The 25872-nt window shown below is 36.0% G+C and overlaps 1 protein-coding gene across 1 annotated transcript; it reads right to left on the bottom strand.

The window, feature by feature from the left end:
* Positions 1 to 845: 845 nt before the first annotated feature.
* Positions 846 to 25825, bottom strand: LOC115209204 (E3 ubiquitin-protein ligase ZNF598). The gene is made up of 6 exons (XM_029777455.2): positions 25516 to 25825; positions 20398 to 20646; positions 14034 to 14248; positions 11900 to 12117; positions 8156 to 8246; positions 846 to 4337 (listed from the first exon to the last, which is right to left on the bottom strand). The coding sequence occupies exons 1-6, from the start codon at positions 25672 to 25674 to the stop codon at positions 2306 to 2308; spliced, it is 2964 nt and encodes a 987-aa protein (XP_029633315.1). The 5' UTR covers positions 25675 to 25825; the 3' UTR covers positions 846 to 2305.
* Positions 25826 to 25872: the final 47 nt, after the last annotated feature.

Below are 25872 nucleotides of genomic sequence, written 5' to 3'. Positions count from 1 at the left end.
ATGGTGGGCATAAGAAGCATTGGATGCAGCGTGCAGGAGAGACGATTGTGTTGGTACGGTCATGTACTAAGGAAGAATGAGGAGAGATGTGTGAAGAAGTGCTACTCCCAAACAGTTGAAGGAATCCAGGGTAGAGGTAGACCCAGGAAGACATGGGACGAGGTGGTCAAGCATGACCTTCATACTTTGAGCCTCACAGAGGTTATGACGAAAGACCAAGACCTCTGAAGACCTGACAAATGAAGTGAGTTCATGGCTCACAAGACAGCCTGCTGTGCTAACCATGGATCGTAGAGTGACTCGCTGTTCTTGAGGATCCGAAGAAGCGACAAATGAAGTGAGTTCATGCTTGCAGGACAGCCTGCTGTGCTAACCTTGGATCGTAGAGTGACCCGCTGTTCTTGAGGAGACCTGTTGAGTTAAGTTCGTCAACATCAAAAAATTCAAATGGAAATTGTAGTTAAGATACCCATGCCGGTGACACGTAAAAAGCACCGTTCAAGCGTGGCAGTTACTAGCGTTGCTTGACTGGCGTCCGTGTCGGTGACACGTAAAAGCACCAACTGATCGTGGCCATTTGCCAGCCTGCTCTGGCTCCTGTGCTGGTGGCACGTAAAAAAAACCCACTACACTCATGGAGCGGTTGGCGTTAGGAAGGGCATCCAGCTGTAGAAACACTGTCAAATCAGACTAGAGCCTGCTGCAGCCTCCATGGCTTACCAGACCCCGGTCGAACCATCCAACCCATGCTAGCATGGAAAACAGACGTTAAATGATGATGATGATGATGATGATGATGATGATGTAATTACACACCCATTAAGTACAAATACAAATGTCTAAAGCTGGTTTTAGCAAATTCTTTAATGCATTTATCAAATATGAACTTCAACCTGGAGAAAATTATCTTCATGTCTGATCTCAATTTTTTTTCTTTTTTTGTAGGAAAGTAATAAATTTATTTTATTTTACCAATAGACCAAACAAAAAAAAACACAGTAACTAAAGAAGGTAATTCAATGGAAATATCTTTGTAATTACTCAGTAATCATATTCTGGTTTGACATGCCAGGCTCAGAACATTTCCTATTGAAGGCTCAAATTCATAAAAAACAAAAAACAAAAAAAAATTGAGATTTATGAAATCAATTTTAAAACTTTCTGCAATGATAATTCCAAAACAAATTAGCTGAATATATACATATAGCTTTCCAAGAGCATAAGCATGCTTACATTTTAATAGCAATACATATATATTCATAAACTAAAAAAACATTTTTTTAAAAATTAAACCTGTTTTTCCTCACTGTACACTAAAAGGATAATTATAGCAATATATACATAGTCATAAGCTAAAACTTAAAAATTAAACCTACAACATATATTAAAAAGGTTACCTTGTATATGAGAAAATAAAATAACAAACTTGAAGTCTGCTTCATTTCTGTAGTTATATAAACCTGTTTATCTGATGTACACGGTATACTAACTGAACTTACAGATATGATTCTTATGTATTTAGCTAACATTTCAATGTATCTGACTGACCATTTTTATGAGCACCATCACAAAGCAATTTTTCAAAAATGCTGGCATTGGTAAACAATCTTATTTTTATTCAATCTTACAACAACTGAAGTAATTGTTGTGAAGAGAACATGAAGACGTGAGCCCATTATAATAAATTTAGACTTTTGTACAACAGAGCTGGGCAAATATTAAGCAGCAGTGAAATTAGGATGGGAACAGAGTAAAGAGTTGTTGACCTCAATAGATTTTGAATAGTATAAAATTAGTTTCCTTCATATCAGTTTATAAGAAATGTGAAGATATATCTCAAATTTTCACCTAATTTCAAGAAAGAGTCAAATATATAGCTGCAGATATTTAATTGCGTTGGATATCTCAATTCAAGTGAGATGTTGACATCCTCAACAACAAAAACAATTTAAAGCTGGTCTGCAGTGGAAATATATTTGGATTTGTTGAGTTATTTTCAAATAATTTTATGTAAATTATAGAATGTATAAACAAAATATCTTCAGACAGGAACTCATTTCTACCTGACAGAAATAAGCTCACACCTGGAAAGTAAATAGCTAGAGAAATAAATATGAAAAAAAAAGTCAAAATAGCTGACTTGGTTTTCCTGTTGGATGATACCAAACAATGAAAACAAGGGAAAAGAACATTAAAAAAACAAAATTATACACTCCCAACAACATCCTGAGTAATGTCTTGTATCACAGATGATCATGGACAAAATTTCACTATATCATTTTGAAGGTCTAAAAGTAAAACAATATTATTTTGCCTTAACCAAACTAGTATTCTGAAAATTACCACATGACCATGAAGATGGCTCTCTAGAATCCCATGTGAAGTCACTATTTTGATGGTAGAGAGAAATGTGTGCCTTATAGTCAGATTGAGAAAGTACTTGTTGGCAGACGTGGCAACTCTGGAGAAGGTTCTCCTTTGAAGTCCAAACATGCTTTGAAGCAGTGTTAATATGTGTGGCGGAGTTGTCTTGATGAACCCCAAATAAAGCCTGTTGCTTAGCAATATCTGGCAAAAGAGCAATAAGTTCTTGAACAATATTAGGGAAGTTTTCAGACCCAAGTAAATCAAAACACTGTCGATAGTATTCTTGGGATGAGATTACACCATGACGGAAATCTTGAGATAATGATTTAAAAGTGTCAAAACGATTTTCATCATTGGAAAGAGCAGTGCGAATCTCAGTGATCAATTGTCGGTTACGTCCCACAAAATTTGAAGGGGGACAGTAATTAAATTTAAGGGTTGCATTTATTGGATGTTGACCAGTTAGTGCTTGTTGAAAGTTAGTAATTGCAGAATTTGACAATGAAAGGCCTGGTGGAGGTCGGGGCAGTAAAGATTTATAGGCTGAACTACTGTCTTTGTTGTTAGGGAAACCTGCAAAACCAGGAGGTGGTTTCACAGAAGTTTTTGAACTTGATCCCTGTGCAAGTTTGTCATTTTTGCAAAGAGCAGGAAAATCTTCTTCAGACAGTATATTTTGAACAGTAAATTCTTTGGGTCTAGCATCAAGCTGTTTATTACTTGTGTTTCGCTTTGTGTCAGCTTTTACATCTGACTCTTCCCAGTTTTTACCTATTTTATCAGCCCTACCTTCATCCAACTCTGCTTTACCATTTAACTGTATCACACAATCCACACAACTTTTACTATTCCCTCTTGAGCTATCAGGGTCGGAGGCAGCAGCACTACTTTCAGAAGAATCAGCAGCAGGTACAGGTTTCTTTACATCTTTAGTTGATGAATCACATGACACCTTTTCTGTAGAAGAATTTTTTTCTTTATTCTTTTTACTTTTCAACACAAGGCTCCCAGTAAAAGAATTTGATTTTTTTTCTTCTGAGTTTTTTACAGTAGGTTTTTTAATAGGCCAAGTAGCAACAGGAACATTGTTTTCTTGACTTTTCTTCTTATTTGTTAAGCTTGGGAAGTTTTCTTCACTATCTAATAATTTGCTAACATCTTTCAATGTTACAACAGGTGACATATCATTTGCTTTAGCACTGGTTTGTTTATTATTACTCTGTTGCTTATTACTGGCTTGTTTATTACTGGCCTGTTGCTTAGAATTATTAGTTTGTTGCTTAACACCGGCAAACTGTTTAGCACTAGACGCTTGCTTATTGTTGCTTTGGTCTTTGGCACTTGGTTGTTTCACATTGGTCTGCTGCTTAGTGTTGACAGACACTGGCATTGTGTGTGATAATTGACTTATATCGGTTGAATCAATATTCATAGGTACTCTATAATTGAATGTTGTTTGCTTTTGCTTTTTGGGTTGCTGCTTTGTATTTTTGGTCCATACATTTGGTTGTGTACCAGAGGCATGATTGGCAGAATTATTTTTCTTATTTGAGGTTGCTAACTGAGGGAAGTCTTCTTCAAATAAAACTGGTTGTTTCTGTTTATGAGAGTTTGTCTCTTTCTTCTTACTAATGTAAGTTTTAAGACTTGGTTTCACCTCAGCATTAACAGTTGATGAAGAGTTCAATGTTAATGATGGAAATTCTTCAACCATATTGTTAGCTAAGTTATGTGGATTTGATCGAGTAGCCCAACGGGTTTGGAATGTGCTTTGATCATTATTAACTCCAGTAGCAGACGGAAGGCTTGGAAAATCTTCATTCAAGCTTAATTTTGGTAAAGGCTTAGTAGAGTTGTTTTCAGACTTTTCCTTTCTGACAGTCTTTTCCCCTTCTGATTTCATTAATGCTTGCTGATGTTGGACCTCATCTTCTATAGAAGCTGCTATAGCTTTCTGTAAATCAGCATCTCTAGGGAAGAACAAACAATATTTCATTAAAAATCATGAGAGAAAAGAATATGTAATTGCTAAAAAGGAACTATAGTTATATTGTAATTTCGCTGCCCTTCAGAACTCTAAGTGATTATTTTAACCCTTCAGCGTTTAAACCAGCCATGTCTGGCTCAAATATTCTACCCAATTTATGTTTAAACTGGCCAGAACTTACTTCGCACACCTACCCTACTTAGTCATTCTAAAAATAAACAACCACATCATCAAAACCTCAAAGCTATGAGATAATGCATCATCAATTCAAAATAATGTGAATAAAAAAAAGCATTATATTTGACAGAATAAACTGAATACTAAAGGGTTAAGTAATTATTTCTACAAGCTAATGTAGATATCACACATTTTTGTAGATAATGTAGATATCATCTATATCAACATACTTGCACTTCAGATTATGTATAATAAACAGCTATTCTAGTCCACTTATGCTTTCCATGTAACAATATACATTCAACAAATCATACTCAATTCATGTCTCTACAATCTCCAGAGATCTTCCATATTCAGGCAACTGAGATATGAGCTCATGTGTGAGAAAACAGAAATGATGATGATAACTGCCGCCAGCACAATCAGATCACCTAATTATTATCTACATCTAGTACTTGACCATCACTTCATGAGTGCTCTTACTGATAACTAATCCAGTGCATCTAGCACATCTGTAGTCCTAGTTCTCTTCAAGTCTGCTAGAGATCCACTACATCTTTGTAAACACTCACTGCTTACTATGAATTTAGATAGCGAAGTCTTATCCACTAACTGCTTATATATTAAAAAAGATCACTTCACTGATAACAGAGATTTTCGAACAAGTAAAATTAGAATTGTTATCTTCTACAACAGTATAACAGCCCATTCTTAAAGCCATCTTTCTGCATACTCACTTTTGAAGATGGTGCCTAGAGTACTGTCTGTTGGGTTTAGGAAGCCTAAACCACTCTAATACTTTAAACTTGGTCTTACTTCATAACATGCGCCATAACTTACTCTATATACTGAAGCTAGTAACAGTGTCTAGTTGGGGATTATTTTCTTTGTTTTTAGGGACAAAAATGATGAAAAGAATGTCAATACAGAGCTTGGTTGATAATCTTAATCTGACACTTCTTATTGACTTCCTTCATTGATACAAACATTTCCTTGTGGTGCTGTGTAAAACCAGCCAGTACACTCCGTAAAGTGATTGGCATTAAGAAGGGCAAACAGTTGTAGAAACCATGCCAAAACAGACATGGAGCCTAAACAGCTCTTCAGCTGGTCAATTTCTGTCAAACCATCCAACCCATGCTAGCATGGAAAACGAATGTTAAATGATAATGATGATTCATTGCTTGACAGACTATACAAAATAGAACCATGTCAAATGCCTTTTCTAGGTCAAAAGCATTTTTACTTTATTCAAGACAATTCTAGCAGTTACAATGTGATTACACACACACAAACCTAATTCTATCCATAAAAATTCTCTTGTACCAACTTGGATATAATAGGTCTCCGTTATTTTCACTACTCAATCCTGTAATTTTTCTAGTGTTTCTCCAACATTTTCATAACAGTTAATAACAACATTATATCACATAGATTAACAGCTTTTTGTAAAATCAACTTAGCCAAGACAGTGTTTCTCATAAGGACTCTCACTTGTGGAGGGGAATGTGAGGTTTGAAAATAGGGCAAACAAATTGCTCGGTTTAATAAATCAAGCTGCTTTCCAATATTTTTTTAATTTGTCTAACACCATGGCAAACAAAGAAGAATTATAAAGATGTAAATTCTATTTTGCCTTCTCAATAACAAGGAGGGGAACAAAAAATTTCAGTTATTATATTGGAAAGAAACAAATGCTTCTTTGGTCTTAATTAATGGATTCAATCAAAATATATCTCCTCTCACTATTGATAACATAATCCCATCTATTTGGCAAATCGTTGATCCCTCAGACATAAAATTCTTTGGATTTTGAAGTAAAGAAACATCAGTATCCTTTTTAACCCCTTCACAGCTGATTAACTGTTTTCCCTCTACAGATGGAGTAAGAAGGGTGAGGCAAAACTTCCATATTCAATGCCACAATCTTTTTCCTGAGTGATTTGGGAAATATATGGTCTCAGAGCAACACCCCTTTATGGTTTACCAATGATAGACACTTTTTATGTGCTGGGCTTCCAAATGACAATACTTAGCTGCATTACTGTTTCATTTTGGCTGAAGTTAATGCAGAGAAATATTGTTCTCAACTTAGAAGCAATGCATAAAAATTTACAAAAAGTACCTACCATTGGTCAATCATAAAGAAGTGTTGATCTTACATGACAATCTAAGGCCAGATATTGCCCAAGTCATTCAGGAAAAGATTATGGCATTAAATATGGTTGTAGCCTGGCTTGGGAGATGGATTCTCCTTTTTCATTGGGTACAAAGCATTGTTTTTTTCATTGGATATGATTATAGAGAATCCACTTTTCATCACTTGTGATGATTCTACCTAGGAAAGACTCAATAGCAAGTCTATTCTTCAAAGATGAGTAGAAAGCAACTCTTTGATTAAGATGAGAAGCATTCAGATGATGAGGGAACCTAATAACCAAGTTAAGACATGAAGATGTTTTATGATCAAAGTATCCACTTTTCATCACTTGTGATGATTCTACCTAGGAAAGACTCAATAGCAAGTCTATTCTTCAAAGATGAGTAGAAAGCAACTCTTTGATTAAGATGAGAAGCATTCAGATGATGAGGGAACCTAATAACCAAGTTAAGACATGAAGATGTTTTATGATCAAAGTATGACTTCAACTAATTCTTGTGCAGTTTGCTTTGGATTTTCTTCAACTATGATTTTCAGAAGCTCAATATCAACAAAACTTGGTCATCCAGACTCAGGAGAATCTGCAGAAGAAACATTTCCTAAGCAAAACTAGTGAAACCATCATTGGCATGCCTGAACACTTAAAGCTTCATTTCCATAGACTGGGTGAATATTACTTGCCACTTCCACTGCTGAAGAGCCCCTTTGGAATTCATATAGCATGCAGTGTCTGATATACATCTGATCTAAAATCATTTTATAAGGGTAAAGATTGATATGAATTTAACCACAACAGTGTAAAGTAATCTGCAAACAAAGAAGGAACCATTAGAATATAAAATTTAATGTTTAATTTACCTAACTATTGAAAAAGTACCTTCAATGTGATCATGTAAAAAATACAACATGACTTACTTTTCAACTTGTACATATTAGGAAAGGAGATGGAGTAGGGGCTGGTATTTGTCAGTTTAAGATTCACTGGCTTATGTAACTAATACATTCCTACCTACTGTTATATAGTCAGCATCACACCAAATCCTGAATAATTTAAGTTCCGATTCCACTAAACCAGACTACAGATCAAGATGAAGGACATCTATTTCCAGCATGTTGGATCTCCTCAACTGTTTCTGAGTTGAACAAACTTCTCTTCAATATGATACTGAAAATGTGTCTGTACAGGCATGGAAACTATTGAAGAGCTGTGTTCTATGTGTCATGATAAATAGAACAAAGATCACAGGTTTGAAGTTTATTACAAAAATATTGTTCAGATTCTTAGCTTCTAGAAAATGTATTGACCAACTCTGCAATAACATCACTTACTTTCACTAAGTGGATCTCTTGAAAAAAATTATGACAAAATTTCATTCAATCTGAACGTTTATATTCCAATAAATAAAACATTACAAATACATTAGTGCATATAACTATTGAAGAAAATGTAAATAGATGTTTACCTTCCATCAAAATATGCCCTTCCTTTTTGAGCTTTAGAATATCTTCCACGAGAACTTGCTTCATTTCTGTAGTCTGGACGACCACCAATATCTGCAACATTCAGATTTTCATGTAAATTTCTTTTACAGTTAAATAAAATTCCTTAACAGCTAAAAGTCCTGAGCAATATCTAAGATTACTATTTTTACTTAGTGATCAACATGTAATAAAGAATTGAAAGAAAACAAGAACAGGTCTGCCTGAAACATTAGAATTCACATCTTATTTGAATTTACAAATTTTATTAAACTGAAATAGCTTTTGATTAAATTTTCGCAACAATTATGGTAGCTATTTTGAGGAATTTGTTATCAGTCTTTTGGCTGGTACCAAATTCTTTGAACAATGACCATGGTGATGATGAAGATGAATTCCAATATTTTAAATCCGGGTTTGTCCCCCCTGTTAATAGGCGGGGGTGTCAGGTCTACCTCACTCTTACAGCAACCACTCTCACACCATCCAGCCTAGTTTTAGGTGTCCTCTCTCCTCAAGCCAACCCTCCCAATCTGCTCCTCCACGTTGTTTTTTGGTTGACCTTGCTTTCACAGTTCATTCACTTTAAACTCAAGCACTCTCTTCAGAACATGAACCTCATCCCTCCTCAACACATGTCCATACCACCAAACTCCATCTGTCTTTACCAGCTGTTCCACCGATTCTTCCAGCCCCAGCATCCCTATCAAGTCCTCAGCCCTCCTTTTATCCAATAGTTTCACATCACACATTGCTCTCTCAGTCCTCAAAACTGCCATTTCGCTTTCCCTCAGACACCATGTCTCACTCCCATGCAGCACTGCAGATCTCACGCAACTCCGATAAACCCTTCCTTTCATCTTCAAAGTGAACCTTTTCCCATATAATAATGCTCCACATTCCCTGAACTTCACCCAGCCAAGTCTTGCTCTTGCTGCCACAGATGCTTCACATCTACCACTTACATCTACCCTATCTCTCAAATAATAAAATCCTCTCACCACTTCTACCTCATCACATAGCGTTTCCACTGGTTTCACCAGCCCTCCACCTCCTTTCTCACATCTTCCACAAACAAACTCTCTTGCCAGTCTTGAGGTCACCTTCATTTTCATACATCTACCATGAATCCATTTCCCACATATCATACACAACACCACATTTGCCATTACCCTCCTCCCACACACACCACACTAAAACTTCTTCCACCCCGCTCACCATCACCTTTGTCTTCCCGAGGTTTACTTTCAAACGCCTCCTTCCATTTCCAAAACTTCTCCCTCAATCCCTCCATCGTCTCACTCATCAGAACAAAGCCATCCGCATACAGTATCCCCATTATCAATCCCTCTCTTGCACTCTCCATCACCACATCAACCACTATTGCAAACAACAACAGTGACAACACAGATCCCTGATGCACACCAACTTTCACCATAAACTCCTCCGACAGCTCTGATCCAACTTTAACTCGTCTTTACCCCCCTCATACAAACTCATCACTGCCCTCACTATTACCTCTAGTACACCTCTCTTCCTCAATGTCCACTCAATCACCTTCCTTGGAACCCTATCAAATGCCTTCTCTAGATCAACGAAGCACATGTACCACTCCTTATATCAGCATTTCTCTTGCAATCTCTTTACAATGAAGACTGTATCTATTGTCCCCTTTCCTGGCATAAAACCAAATTGCATCATGTCCACATCTACCGTTTTCTGAATTCTCCTCTCCAACATCCTTTCCGCGATCTTCATTGCATGCTCCCAAAACTTCTGATTCCATTCATTCTCCTCATTCATAATTCCCTCCATATGCTCTTTCCAAACTCATCCCCTGCCCTTCTCACTAAAATTCAACCTTCCATCACTCCCCCTCATACATCTCCCTCCTTCAACATCTCTTCCATCTTTTTTTCATTAATTTCTAAACCTAAACACTCTCTCTGGGTTCTCATCCAGCCTGCTCAACTTCTCCTCAGTCTCCTTCCTCATAGATCTCGCAACCACCCTCTCTGCACAATTCTTCATGTCATTATAACTGGCTTTCATTTGCTCAGTCCCATTATAACATAGAGCCTTGTGCGCCTCCTTCATTATCACATCCCTCACCTCCTCGTTCCACCACTACATATCTCCTAGATCTCTTCTACTTTTCATCCTTCCACACACTTTGTTACATGCGTTTAGTATCCCTTCTTTAAAAGACTTCCACAAATCCAGTGCACCAATGCTTACCAACTCCCCAACTCTCTCCTCAAACTTTGCTCTTGTTTCCTCTTCCTTCAGTTTCCACACCTTTCTCTGCTCTAGTGTTCCCTTTCTTACAGAGTTTTTAACTTTCTTCTTATCCAAGTCAGAAACCACCAACCTGTGCTGCAACTCCCTTTGTATTGTCTTCACATCTTTCAGATACTTTCTGTTTTCCATGCCAACCAACACGAAATCAATCTGTCTCATTCCCTCCTGCACTGAAAGTCACTTTCCTTTTCTCCATTTTCCTAAACCATGTGTTTGCCACACACAACTCCTCCTCATTGCAAAACTCCAACAGCATCCTTCCTTCTATATTTCTCTCCCCAATTCTGTTTCCCCCATGCACACCCTCAAATTCCTGAATCCATTTCCCAACATGTCCATTAAAATCACCCATGCCCCAAACCAATTCATCTATCTTATGCACTTAATCAGCGATTCTTCTTTGCAGACCATACCCACAAATCACCCTCAACACTGTCACTCTTTCTCCTAACCTCCACTACCTTGACACAGATTTCTTCCTTCACCAAAACTCCCACACCTCCAGTCCCCTTGCCATTTCCTGACCACAACATGTACCTTCTTCCCTTGACCCCCACAAATCTTGCATCCTGGTCACCAAGCCTTCTGCACACATCCACCTTCCTCTTCCTCACACACCTCAGTCCCCCTTCCACACAGACTGCCCACTTCCTAACTTCCAAACCTCACTCCAAGTTTCTACTCAGGCTATCGGACATCATAAGGCAAGTCATGCTTGCATGAGCCAAGATAGGGTTTGTACCTTCCTTTTTGAGGTAGGCAGGTGCAGCCCACCCCAACCTTTGGGCTGGCTGGTACCCATGCTTCTTTGCTGTTGTCATGAGGCTTTTTTGGAGCTGGATTTTCCGCAGGGAGCATGCCCTTGCTTATCCTCAACCTCAGTTTCTAGACATGAGTAGTCCTGAGACCAAGGGCTCTACCATGATTTTTAAGAAATGTGATGGAAAACTAGCTCGGAAAGGCAGGGACACTACTCCCTGAGACCCCTTTTGGAGCTCCCCTATCATATAAGTAGGATATCCCACAATAATGATCACATAACCTGAAACTATATTTGTCGGGGAACTACATTATTCTTTTACTCATATTTCCATATGAGCCACATTCAGTCTCTTCAGACACATCATTTATGTGTCTGAAGAGGCTGTCTATTTTCCATGCTGGCTTGGATGAAATAAGTATTTTGCTATCTACAGAAAGTTAAAAATGAGAAACTGATACATTATAGAAAGAATCAGTTCATCTTTTATAACCAACATTACAAGCCAAAATCTATAAACAGAATTATCATGGCTTAGAAACGTATAATAGTGTGATAAATACAGACAAAGCAAATTATTAAATTAATTATTAACAAATGATATATTAATTAAAGTAAACTTCAATACATATTAGTAAACTGTTATATTTGAAAATTTAAGTCTTACCTCTAGCTCTGATGCGTGGAGGCAGTTGGAAATCTAAATCAATAGTGCGTGCCTGTCGTGCTTGGGCCTTGGTAAGATTTTGCCCATGTTCCTGAGTGATATGTTTTTTAAGGTCAATATCAGTGCGAAATGCATGAGTGAATTGTGCATTGGCACACTCGGGCTCTTCACATAAATAATGTTCCTTTCGAAAATGTTCCTTTAACACGCTGTATTCACTAAAAGAGAGAAAGAAAGTCTTCATAAACTGGTAAATGAAACATACTCAACAACATACTTGTTAATGTGTAAATGTACAAAACAACATACTCTTCCAGTTGAAACAAAATTTACAGAAATTTCATTTAGGTCACCTAAGTTGTTTAAGGCTGTCTGGTTAAGTTTAATGAAAATCTACTTTTGTGAAAACTTTATCAAAACATTGCTGTTATGGTTGAAGCAACCTAGAAGCTGAATTCAAGTCATTCAATAGTTTGGCTTCTGCAACAGCTTGGAAAATGAGTTCCCATAATTTGACAGAAAACGACACATATTACAAATGGATATCTGCACTTCTCTACACATTCATGAACACATATCACCATTTTTAAAAGATTAGCAAGTAATGATGAAAAGTGAATCTTTTACAAGATTGTTAAGTGACACAAACAATGGTTCACTGAAGGCAAACTGGCTAAACCACAATCCAAGAGACCTCCAGCCAAGAAAAACATTGTTTAGTGTCGGGTGGGACTGTGTTGGTGTGATCCATTTTGAATTGCAGCCAGTTAATGAAACAATTACAGCAGATATTTACTGTCAATAGTTAGAATGTTTAACCTTTTGGCATCTAAACCAGCCATATCTAGCCCAAGTATTGTACCTGTTTAATGTTCAAACTAGCCAGATCTGGCATCTCACATCTATCTTACAATGTATTTCTAAAAGTAAACCATCAAAATATCAAAGCTATGAGATAATGCATGATTAAGTCAAAGCAATGTGAATAAATAAACATTACACTTGACAGAGTAAGCTGACTGCTAAAAGGTTAAACACTTCTTTGAAAGAAAAGAGATCTACTTTAGTGAAATGCAAAGAAGTGGTGTTCCATCATGATAATGCATGATTCCATACAGCAAAGACCACTTCTGAAAAGATTGAAAACTTTCCATATCCTCTTAATCTATTTGAATACTACCTATTCTGAAGTTTATAAGATTACCTTGATGGACTAATTCTTGAAACATGAAGAAATAGAAACTACTTACTCTACATTCTTTACACAAATGATATTAAAAAACTTAAATCATTGGAAAGAAGTCAGTGAAAATGTTCATAATTAGGTTAATGATTGAATTCTAATTTTGAAATTTAGAGATCTTTCCTTCTTACTCAATATTTAAACATTACTTATGGGGATCTGAGGTCTGCCTCTGGTTCTGTTGCCTGCCACTTCTGCCTTCATCACACTCCTTACCATCTGCTCCTCATTCATCTCCTCCATGTAGCCAAACCACCTCAACATTCATTTATCCATTTTGGTTGTTAGTTTTTCTCTCATTCCTGCTCACCTTCACACCTCAGTCAAATTAAGACAATCACACCTTGCCCATACCCTGTCAATGCAGATATTGCTGTCCTTAATATCAACTAATACCATAAGGACATTTATAAATTTGACATTTACTTTTGATGACAGGCTACATTAAAAGGGTAAAGACCCTCTTTGGTCTTGAATGACCATAGGATTGCACCTAGAAAGTTACACTCTAAGGCATCAATCCAGGCAAGGTTGTTTATGGAAGACCAGCAGTCGCACATACATACCAGCCTCCTCTCTCCACAACACTGATGTTATCCAAGGGAAAAGCAAAGGCCGATACAGCTTGGCACCAGCAATGTCACAACTCAGTTCTACAACTGAGTGAACAGGAGTAACGTGAAATAAAGTGTGTTGCTCAACAAACACAACACACAGCCCAGTCCAGGAATCGAACACACAACCTCATGGTTGTGAGCCTGACACTAACTACTGAGTTACGCACTTTCGTTAGGACATAAATTAAGGATCTTATCAAAAAATAAGGTACTTACTTGAAAGCTCAATAACATTGGAAAAATCAAATTGAAATCAAAATAATAATAGACTTACTCGTAGTATTGATTAGAGATGTTGTCTGCATCACAAAAATGGCAGAACAAGTGATCTTTACGCAAATGCCGATAGAGATCATCAATATCCATGTAACGCTTTTGACAAAACTGACATAGTGGATGACCTCGATAGGAAGAATCATCGGGATCCCCTACACTACGATGATGAGCAAGTTCAGCTTGAGTGTAAAGCTTTCTTTCTGACGTAAAGATCTACAAAATAAATTAAAATGATAATTTAACACTGAGTTAGCATAAGGCAATAAATGGAACTAAATATTAAAATACACATGGCAAAAATAGTTAAATAATCCAAAGGGTTACAATTAATTGGACATCATTAATACCTCTTCACACTGATATGTCTAGTCTGAGACCCCCTTCGGTCACAACACAGACCATGGGATTGCACCTAGAAAGTTACCCTCCCAGGCACAAGTCCAGGCAAGGTTGTTTATGGAAGACCAGCAGTTGCCCATTCATACCGGCCTTCCCTCTCCACGCTATCAGTGTTATCCAAGGGAAAGGCAAAGGCCGATACAGCTTGACACCTGTGACGTCGCAACTCATTTCTACAGCTGAGTGAACTGGAACAACGTGAAATAAAGTGTCTTGCTCAAGAACACAATACGCAGCCCAGTCTGGGAGTCGAGCTCACAACCTCATGATTGTAAGCTCGACGCTCTAACCACTGAGCTATATAGTATAGATGCTCCAACCACTGAGCTAGTATAGAATGTCATTATCCATTTCCCAAGTAAAAGTGCAAAAATGTACGCATGCTATTATGCTTGATAGTTTAATATCAATAAGTTAACTTCACGAAAAGGATTAACAATTCTATGAAATCTCAATGAAAACCACATCCAGACATTTCATTAAAGGATATTGGCATTGTAGCAGATATCTTAAAAATCCATACCAGAAGGTTGTAACCAAAATAATAAGCGAGGAATAAATAAATCTGGGACTATACAATGTATTGTGAATCAACAACCAGGAAATATGGACGGAGAGAGTTAAAAAGTGAATGAAAGAGAGAGGTGCTACTCAACACAGTTTAAAAGCAATGACTTTATTAAAAAGCCAATCAAGAGGATAAGGAATTGAGAAGTGAATTGTATTTGCATCAGCATTCATCTAATACTTAAAACAATTTCATTTCTGGAGAATGTTGACAAGAATGACCAAACCAATAGGACTAGTGGGTGTTAGATACAAATAGTAGTGGCATCACATAAATCATTATGCAAAGTTTGATTTCCTAGAGATCAAGCAACAATCTCAAAAGCAGTAGGAGTTAAGTTAATGTACTTCTCAGTTATATTGTTGGACAGATCAGTCAATAGGCAAGAAAAGCCCAAATAAAGAAACCCACTTTAACCCAGTTGTAAAACCAGCTGATAAGACCTTGCCTTTGAATGTTTTTACTTTCAGGTTAACTTGCCTCAAAGTATTCAATCATCTAATATATCTGGAAATTGGAAAGAGACAGGCATGAGAGAGCACCATCATCATAATTAAGGTATGTATTCGCTATAACCTTACCTAGATTCACTCAATTGTAATCAACAACAAGAATAGGGGATTTTTGTAATCATTCAACCAATGTTCCATCCATGGTTATTCAGTCCATTTATGTGGAATATTTCAACACAGTAAAGATAGACTAAAAGAAATATGGCTGCTAATTCTAGCAATTTGAATGATCACAACAATGTCATCCTAAGAATGAACATAAACTTTCAAACTCAATCTGCATAAAAAAAAACACACACAGTACAAACAAAAACAAGAGAAGCATCAATAACATAATTAGCACTGAAGACTACTTTGAGATATAACCAGAGTTATAATTAACTCTGGTTGTGAGTATCTCAAAGTACAGAGGGACAGCATCTATTTGTGCTCTGACCAAGTAACCAGGACAAACCGGAGGGTGATGTAAGTACAATATGCCCAAAAGGCTACATTATTCAAAACAGTCTGTTCAAATTTATGAATGATCTTCAAAAAAGTTGGAGGCATAGTATATCTGCGGTACTGGATCTGTGGATCATAGTTATATGGCTAATTATGCTTACACAGCATAGGTCAGGTCTGCTTCATTAAGACTGACCAGTGTTAAACGACAACAAAGATATGTGGATAACACTTAGTCATTTATATAATTGGAACTCTGCTAAACATCCCATTTTATGTCAAATATGTCTCCTCAACTCTACTCTAATTTTGGTTAGTGTCACAAGCTGACAAATATTTGCTTATATGACACCCAACAATGACTGGTGATGCGTAAAATCAAAACAAACCTTGAAGCCCAGGAATGCAATGACGATAAGCAGCTAAATTTTCCCAAGTGTTACCAGGATGTGAAGACTCAAGGTGAAAATTTGACCCCATTATCATTTTAGGTCCACTTTTCTATGCAGGTACACACAGTGTAACAGTCAACTTTATTATTATGTTTATCTTATAGTGGACTAGATACATTTTATTATGTTAGAAGACCTAGAGAGTGTTGTGCTATATGAGAGGACTAAGGAGTCCCCTCTGCTCTGTATTGACTCTTATTCAAAGTTATTGTACAGTAAGATAATTTATGTTTGGGTGTGCAGAGTCTAGTGTCATTCATAGATTTTATTTTTAGCACTGTTTTTATGTTTGAATGTCTTTCCTATTACCACCACTTTACAAGTTGTAGTGGATGAAGCAAATGTTCCTGATGCTAAAATATTTCAATAATGACTAGTCTTCACACTGACAGATGTTTATATGAAAAAGGGACAGATAAAGAATTCAATGAGGAAAACAGCTGAACAATTGTAAATGAACAGCTTTTTGTAAGAATTCAAATAGCTCTATAGTCACAGAAGAGGTACACAGATCTAAGTAGCAAGGTGACAGTGCAACATTATGGAGCTGACTGTAAAAAACAAAAGTGGAATTGGTACACAGTACAAACTACCAATATTTTATTAATGAAATAAGCAGATTCAATAGAAAACTGAACAAAATGACATGATACTTAGTTAATGCACTCTACTTTCTGAATTCTATGGAAGTCAACTTTGCTTTCATCTCTAGAATCAATAAAATAAAGTACACTCTCCCACCAAAATGTGTGACTTTGTACCAGTATTTGAAATTAATGTTTTGATGACAGAATGAGAAAGTGCTTTGAATAACAAAACAGTATATCTGTTTAACAGAATGAAAAAAGGGATGTCCAAATGGTATGAAAATACCTAACTCACAGTGACAATCTGACTATGATAGATTACCAAATAATGAGTACAAATAGCCAACAGAGAAACCTGTGAATAAAGAAAACGTCTTTGAAATAAGAAAAAAAATGTAGAGAAGAACTCTGAGATAGTGTACAAGATGTTGAAAGCTTTCCATGTTAATAACATGCTTTGCTTATCAAGTTCTATACAAAGAGTATATTCTATTGATTACTATTGCAGAACTCTGATCATCTGCTACAAATATAGATATAGCATTTTAGAGAGAATATTCCAGAAGGAACTCAAGCATTCATGGATATAAAAACAACTTTCAATGTAAACTCGCTTTCTTTCATCCAGGAGTTAATGGGAAAACTATGTATTGCTGGAATGCACAGAAGAGTCAATGTCCTCAGTGAGAAGATTAAAATAAAAGTAGATGTTTAACAGTATTTTTCAGTAGTCTTCATTCCTTGAAGATAACACCAAAAGGATGAGGGTTTTATAGAAATGGTTAAGATTTATTCAAGGGATATAAGCAGGCAACAATGCAATATTATACTGCTAGTATATAAAGGATGAAGTGACACCTTGAATAAACTGTCAGAGAACAAAAAGTTGAGAGTTTTACATGCATTTGAATAAAATTGAAAACTGAAGAGCTTTTATAATGAGCTAACCAAAAGGTAGCTCATTATAAAAGTACTTAAGGACACAATGACTTCTAGAATTAAAGATAACAATAACTTGGAGCAGTGCTTCTCAAACTTTTTAAACTATCATCCCTGTTCTTTTACTAACACCTTTTTTGGATCTTTTCAGTTTGAACGGCAGTTTTTTAAAATAATTTCCTGGTAACTAAACACTTTGAAACTTCGTATATTGGTAGAATGTGTTTATAAAACATATTTTTCTCTTGGCTTTATTGAGAAAATTCTATAGTTTGTAAGATATTTGTTGTTTTTTTCTTCAATTTCTGCAATTTCAACCAATCAATGACGTCTATTGAAGTGAAAACATTTTGTGCCATATGAATATGTCCCTCGTTTAAGAAACAGATTGGGTTTATTTACATTTCTGAAGAAAAAAAGACACCCTTCCCCCCACCCCTAACCCTAAAACAGATTGAAATGCAACAGATCGATACTAGGGTCATAATTATGGGTGAAAATTTCGTATGACACCACTAGAAAAAACTGCCGTTCAAACCGAAAAGATCCCCTTTTTTTCAATGACCTTCCTTCACCATTTTTAATATACATATATATAATATCAAGCCAGAGTAATTTGGTTCTGGATACTAGTTTAAGAGAGGGATAACTTACCACATCACCATCCCACTACAAGTAAATATTTGATGCATCAGTACTTGACTTCAATTACTGACCCAAGCTTCAGAGTGTTGTTTCAGCCAAAGTCAATAATATATTCTTTCTGCTTCATATATACACCCTCATAGCTACCAGTTAAAAGTTATCTTTATATTCTGATTTATAGTTCAATTTTCTCAATGCTCACACAAATATTGATTTCTCTGTTTACATTTAAATTGCCAAGTTTACACATGTCTGTTTAATACATGTGAGCAGATTATGAGATTAACAGATGGCACTTGTAGCTAGCAGTGACAAAATTCAAGCACATACATATCCATACCAAATTTAGGATATTATCTAATACTACAGGCGTGGTGGCCATCTCTACTGCATGTATGGAATTACCCACAAATTTTAACAATGATTTGAAAATAGTATTTTAGTTTATTGTTTTTAATTTACATGTATACATTACATATATTCAATTTTGTTTATTACTTATGCATATTTCACAGTTTATTATTATTGTTGATATTGTCATTATTATAGCTTGTGTCAGTATTGTGATTCAGGTAAACAAGCAATTTATCATAATTTTTTAAAAAAATTATATATATATATATATAATTTTTCTAAAAAATTATATATATATATATATATATATAATTTTTTTTTTAAATTATGATAAATTGCTTGTTTACCTGAATCACAATATATATATATCATCATCGTTTAACGGCTGCTTTCCATGCTAGCATGGGTTGGATGATTTGACTGAGGACTGGTGAACCAGATGGCTGCACCAGGCTCCAATGTGATCTGGCAGAGTTTCTACAGCTGGATGCCCTTCCTAATGCCAACCACTCCGAGTGTAGTGGGTGCTTTTACATGCCACCTGCACAGGAACCAGTCCAGTAGCACTGGCAACAACCTCGCTCGAATGTTTTTACATGCCCCACCAGCACAAGTGCCAGTAAGGTGACACTGGTAACTGTAATGCCCAAACGGTGCTTTTTACATGCCGCTGGCACGGAAGCCAGTTTGTTGCTCTGGCAACGATCACACACGGATGGTGCTCTTAGTGCTCATATATAAAATATGGAGATAAACACACACAAAAAAAAACTGTATAGATATACCATTTGCCTCCTGCCCAACAGTTTCTTTTGTCCCCAGTGTCCACATAAAATATTCTCATTGTTCCTCTGGGAGTAGCACCACTCATTTTGAGAAGCACTAGTATAGAGTCTAAAGTTTAAAATGGCTACTTCCATCAGTTACTAAAGGTTTTTGCACTCTAAGATCCATCCATATTATTATTATTTGTGATGTTACATGACAGCAGAATTTTAACAATAAAAGCACACCAGGGAAGATTTTCACATTGGACTTAAACAAGTAAAAACAAGTTGAATAAATATAAAAACCACTGATCAATATATTCCAATGTGTTGCTCACACAATATCAATAAACAGCATATACTGAGTGAAGAAATCTCATAAGATGATGACATGGGTTATTTAAGATAGTTGACCAAGAAAGATTTGGACACATAGTCAGACTGTTATGCTTTTCATAAAATAATACTGGATTAAGATAGATGTTAAGGTACTGTATAGTGGACCCAGCTAACCCACAATACTATAGAAAAGCAGACAGATTAACAAGTAAACATTCATCTAAAAGTATTATATATATATTACAAAAGTAGGATCATTCTCCTAAGTCTTGAAAAATCCATACAAAATAATTTAGAATCAGTTTTGCTTTTGATAAATAAATAAATAAGAAAGATTTGAATAAAAGGAGTCATACTTTTAAATGTTGCACACACAGATCACAATAATAAAGTTTGTGTACGTTTCTAAGATGTGAACGAAGCATGCTAAACTTATATTCCGTTTGTTTATTAGGCAGGCAAGACGGACATCGATGCTCAATTAGCTGGTTGAACCGTTTCTCTATCTCAGAATTTTCAAAAAGTAGGTTGAACTGTGAATTGACCAACATCTTGTTTTTGTTTGGTATATCTTCAAACTTTGCCAATTTTTGTATAAAAGCGACCTGCAATATGAAAAAGATTGAAACATATGAGAAATAACAAAATATAGTGTGCATTTTTGTTAACTATATCAATTTGGTACTATGACCAATTATTTAATACTATTATTGATGTCATATGATAAATTAATGGAATTAGCGAATAAAATTATTTCATTTTTTATTTAAAATATGTGTTATTTTTTTACAGAAATCAACTAACCAAGCAGTAATGTAAATACATAGTAATAGGGTAAAGGAGTTTGGTTTACAACCATCTGGCTCTAGGTTCAATATCAATGCATAGCACCTTGGACAAATGACTTCTATTGTAGCCTTTGCTTGACCAATACTTTGTCAGTGGAACTGACTAACTTTGAGGAAGCCAATTATAGTTGGATGCATTATGTGTGTATGTGTATATATATATATATATATATATATATATATATATATATATCATCATCATTTAACATCCACTTTCCATGGTAGCATGAGTTGGACGATTTGACTGAGGACTGGCGAACCAGATGGCTGTACTAAGACTCCAATCTGATATGGCAGAGTTTCTACAGTTGGATGCCATTCCTAACGCCAACCACTCTGAGAGTATAGTGGGTGCTTTTACATGCCACCAGTACAAGGGCCAGTCTGGTGGTACTGGCAACGGCCACGCTCAAATGGTGTTTTTTACATGCCACTTGCACAGGAGACAGTCCAGCAGAACTGGCAATGGCCTCGCTTGAATGTTTTGTTCACGTGCCACCAGCACAAGTACCAGTGAGGCGACGCTGGTAACGATCATGCTCAAATGGTGCTTTTTACATGCCACCGGCACAGAAGCCAGACAGCTGCTCTGGCAGTGATCCCGCTCAGATGGAGCTGTCAGCGCTGCACTGGTACAGGTGCCAGTCATCGAATTTGGTTCAATTTCGATTTCACTTGCATCAACAGGTCTTCGCACACATGTCCGTATGTATAACGTGATCAGCCAGACTATGAGAATTTACACATCACTTTCACAATGCACTGTACACACATACACATATATACAAAAGAACATTCCTAAGAGATGTCATAGGTAGGGACCATGATCAGGTCATGATGAACTTCAGAGTGTACTTGAAAAGAATAAATGAACTCAAGGACTGTTGGCTGAGATGTGACCTCACTAAGCTTAAAGACCCTGCTATCACTGAAGAATTTCAAGCAACACCTGATGGAAAATTTTCACCCCTGCTCCTCCTTGAAGATGACTTTATGTGAGATTCTGGCAAAAAGCCATTGCAAATCCAAACTATAGGTTATAAACAAAATATTGGACATGTGTTTCAAAAGGAGGAAACTAAAGAAGGATAACAACACAAAAGAACAAAGAACAAAATATATGACATCAACAAGGAAATTAAGAAATGAGCAAGTGAAGCAGAACAAAAATGGGTAACTGAACAACAAAAGGATATTGAAGGTAACCTCCTGGCAACAACACAAAAAAGCATTCCATTTAGTAAAAGAGTTCCCCAAAAGAAAGAAATAAGCCAGCAGCAATTGCCATCATAAGCTAATATAGTAAAAAGCTTACAGAACAAAAAAAAAAAGAAAGAAAGAAAAAAGGAAAAGAAGAAGGAAACAGAAAGCTGGGCAGAGTACAGCTCAGAACTCTACAGAGCTACCAGAGCAGTGAAGATCTAAGTGTGCCAGCATACAGGAGTCTTTGTATGGCAATGACTACCTAATCATGCAAGATCAAGTTAAAGCTGCAGTAAGGTTCCCGAAAGATGGAAAATCAATAGGAGTTGACAACATCCCAGCTGAACTGATAAAGCACAGAAAAGAAACGACATTTTTATGGCAACCTGCAATAAAATATGGCATACTGGTGAATGGCTAACACCATAGACTCAGTCACTGATCATAATGCTTCTCAAGAAAGGCAGAATTATCACACCATCTTGAAGATCAGCTATGTAAGCTAAGTAATGCTGAGATAATCTGAATAGACTGAGATCTAGGAAGAACATATAGCTGAGGAACGAGAGGGCTTCTGTAAAAGTAGCAGAACCACTGAGCAGATCTTCAGCCTGTGTGTGAAACACCACCAAAAAAAAAAAAGGCTTTACTGTCTTTGCAGATTTTAAAAAAGTGTTAGATAAGAGTTTGGCATGATGCTGTATGGTCCCTAATGAGAACAACATGGGAACAGAAACTAAGGTATTATTCAACAGCTAGGGCAGTATTCATAAGGGTGGTTCAATAATACCATAGGAATCAATCAGGGCTGCCTTCTCTCATCCATTTTTTCATAGAGTAGATAGTGAATTGAAGACTGAATCCTTTCTTGTTGCCAATTCTCATCTATTTCCAAACAAGATAAGTTTTCCCCCATCGTTAGACATGTTTCTTAGAGATTGGAAACAAAGGACACAACTTGGATGGACTAGAAACAATACCTATTTGTAAGAGACAACTAGCAAATAGGTATTGTTTAAACCAGATAAACCGATCACAACTAGTAATCAGATAGTTATATCAGACTCAGTGTATGACTGGCAGTTTAGTGACTAGGGTTTGTAAAATCAGACAAGAAGGATATTTAATACCATAGTTACTAGCTGTGATTATGGACAGTAGACAGTAACTAGGGACTGTGGTGTAAACAAGATGCCAAGGCTAGTGAAAAAAGTGAAGACAACTGAAGTCAAATAGAAGTAAATCCACATAATTTGACATCAAAGACATTCTTTCCGCAGCAATATAGTAAATATAAGGACACTAGCAGAGTATTCAGTGCAAAGACGAAAGCATACAATGCTTAAAGAAGAATACTACAGCAAATGGAAGGATAATCAAGAAACTTTAAGAACGTAGCAGCGGCGCAGTGACTTTGAGATACATTGTTATTTGCGGAAATTTTTACTATTATAAACCTAATCCATACATGTTAAAATAATTACGTAGCCTTCATTTACTTTCACTTTCATTTAATGTAATAGCGACACCTTAAGAGTGCGGTACGGCGAACTTTATTGTGTATATATATCTTCACGAATAAACCGGTTCCCAATTTCTTGTCTAGTAAATCTGAAGCAGGGCAGAGTTTATCCATAATTTGCTTTCGTTTTCTCATTTACATTATAGTGAAAACTTAAGAGTGCATATATTAAGAACCCCGGTGTGTATGCATATGTCTTTCTCCATAAATTGGGGCTCAGTTTCCTGATAGGTAAATCTGAAGTAGTATAGAGATTATTCAATACTTCAGTTTGCAGCTTGTAGAATCCTTATCTAACGAAAATGATGCAAAGCTTGTTTGCTGCAGGAGTTGAGCCACCATCTCTGAATCACTTCCGACTCTCAACTAATTCATAAGTCCAACATATTTCGAGACACAGTTCTTAAATGTCACAATGCTGGCTAGCAATTCAATTCGTTATAGATTAAACTGTCTATGTACTCTACAGCTTTAAAAGATTGTTTACTTAGATTTTGTATTATTCACATATTACATCTAATGATATCGTTTACATAACATCTGATATTAAATTTAGCAGTAACCGTAGAGCTCCAGATAGAAGGCCTTAACCGTATTTAGTAACATCCTTTTACTGCCCGAGTTTAAATCCCGCCGAAGTTGACCTTGCCTTTCCTCCTTATGGGGTCAATAAAATGAGTACCAGACTGGATTTATTTAATAGACTGTGTTGCGTTCCCTAAAATGTGTGGCCATGTCACAGTATATGAAATCGTTACTGACATTAATAATTAAGTTTATACCATTAAAGTTACAGAACAGAAATATAATTAAAACTAATGATAATGTCCTAAATATTTAAACGGACTTAGCAAAAATATATTGCACGTCTGGGTTATAAACTAACATAATAAAAAATTTCACGGGGATTTGAAAATTCAGAAAAATATATTGACTTATCGAAATGGAAAAGCAATGACATATAAGAGGATGGAAACCAGAGCACCTGATTGCGACATACCATTTAATATTGTGAAAGTGTCTTTTGTGATAACGTACAAGCCACGTACACACAATAGCAATAATAATAATAATATTTTCTTACGTGGGCGCAAGACCAGATATTTGGTGAGAGGGAACTGTCGAATATATCAACCCTAGTATTTTACTGGTATTTTATTTTATCGAAACAGGTAGGATAATAGACTAAGTAGTCCTCGGCAGGGTTTAATAATACATATACGTGATTACGAACACATTCGTTAAAGACAGTAAACTGCTTACAAAGAGAAAGGAATTATGTAAGGATTCTATCTCATAAATAATTTAAAATATTTCTAAATTATTTCAGAAGCAATTAATATCTAATTATGAATAGTAATCGTATTGATTAATAAAAATATCTATATAAAACGGAGTAAAATCGCCCAGATCCCTTAACAAAAAATATGCTAGCAACACAATTATCAAACTATGTACAAGACAAATGCCGTATAGAAACAAACTTGGAGTTTTCACGAGACAATTTCAAATTTTTAACGAGTTCCTTTTTGAATTCAAATAATGAAAAATAAAAGTGAAATCATTTTAAATTTCAATTAAACAAAAACAAAATTTTACAGGAAAGGGAAGTAAAACTGTTCTTTAATCTATAAGAAATATGATTAAAAGATAACTTCAGTGAACTTTCTTAAAGTTATAAACTTAATGATAGGCCAAAGAAATAAAGAGTTTTTTTTATTGATAGTCATGAATGTTTTCGGTTAAGTGGCTTCGGTAAAGAACCAGGAGGATTGCTTTAATTTGAATGTAATCCTTGTTAGATGCAGGCGATAAACCAAAATGAAATGGGATAGGTTGTGCCATAGGAATGAAATCTAAATTGGAGGATTGCAAAAAGAGAAAGTAATGACAAAACTCACTTCAGGAAGATTTGAACGACATGTGGGGCAGTAATTCTCCATACATAAGACTCTCAGTCGTGTGGAGCACTTGTAGCAGATGGGATGATCGCAGACACCTACAGCAAAAATGGTTATCTCATCGCTGCAGACAACACAAATATTTTCTTCCCCTTCCATAGCCAACAGTTAATAAAACTGCCAAATCAATTTTTTAAAAAACTACTTTAATGGTGTTTTTGTAATAAAGAAACCTTGAAGCAGGCTGAAGTTTGTGCCAAACCGACACAAGCTAAAGAGGGAATAGTATGCCAAGTATGAATACTACATCATAACTATGCGAGTATTACGTGGCAACACAAACATTTCTCTTGAGGC

The sequence above is a fragment of the Octopus sinensis genome, linkage group LG3, assembly GCF_006345805.1.
Source record: "Octopus sinensis linkage group LG3, ASM634580v1, whole genome shotgun sequence".
Taxonomy (NCBI): domain Eukaryota; kingdom Metazoa; phylum Mollusca; class Cephalopoda; order Octopoda; family Octopodidae; genus Octopus; species Octopus sinensis.
The sequence above is the reverse complement of the archived record's forward strand: the minus strand, read 5'-3'. Positions and strand labels throughout refer to the sequence as shown.

What these genes read in the sequence shown, in the direction of transcription:
- LOC115209204 (XM_029777455.2), bottom strand. Translation starts at nt 25,674, where the DNA reads ATGGAAGGGGAAGAAAATATTTGTGTTGTCTGCAGCGATGAGATAACC. An exon ending in TCCACGCATCAGAGCTAGAG is followed by an intron (nt 8,247 to 11,899) that starts GTAAGACTTAAA and finishes TGAATGTTGCAG; the next exon opens with ATATTGGTGGTCGTCCAGAC. An exon ending in AGGGCATATTTTGATGGAAG is followed by an intron (nt 4,338 to 8,155) that starts GTAAACATCTAT and finishes GTTCTTCCCTAG; the next exon opens with AGATGCTGATTTACAGAAAG.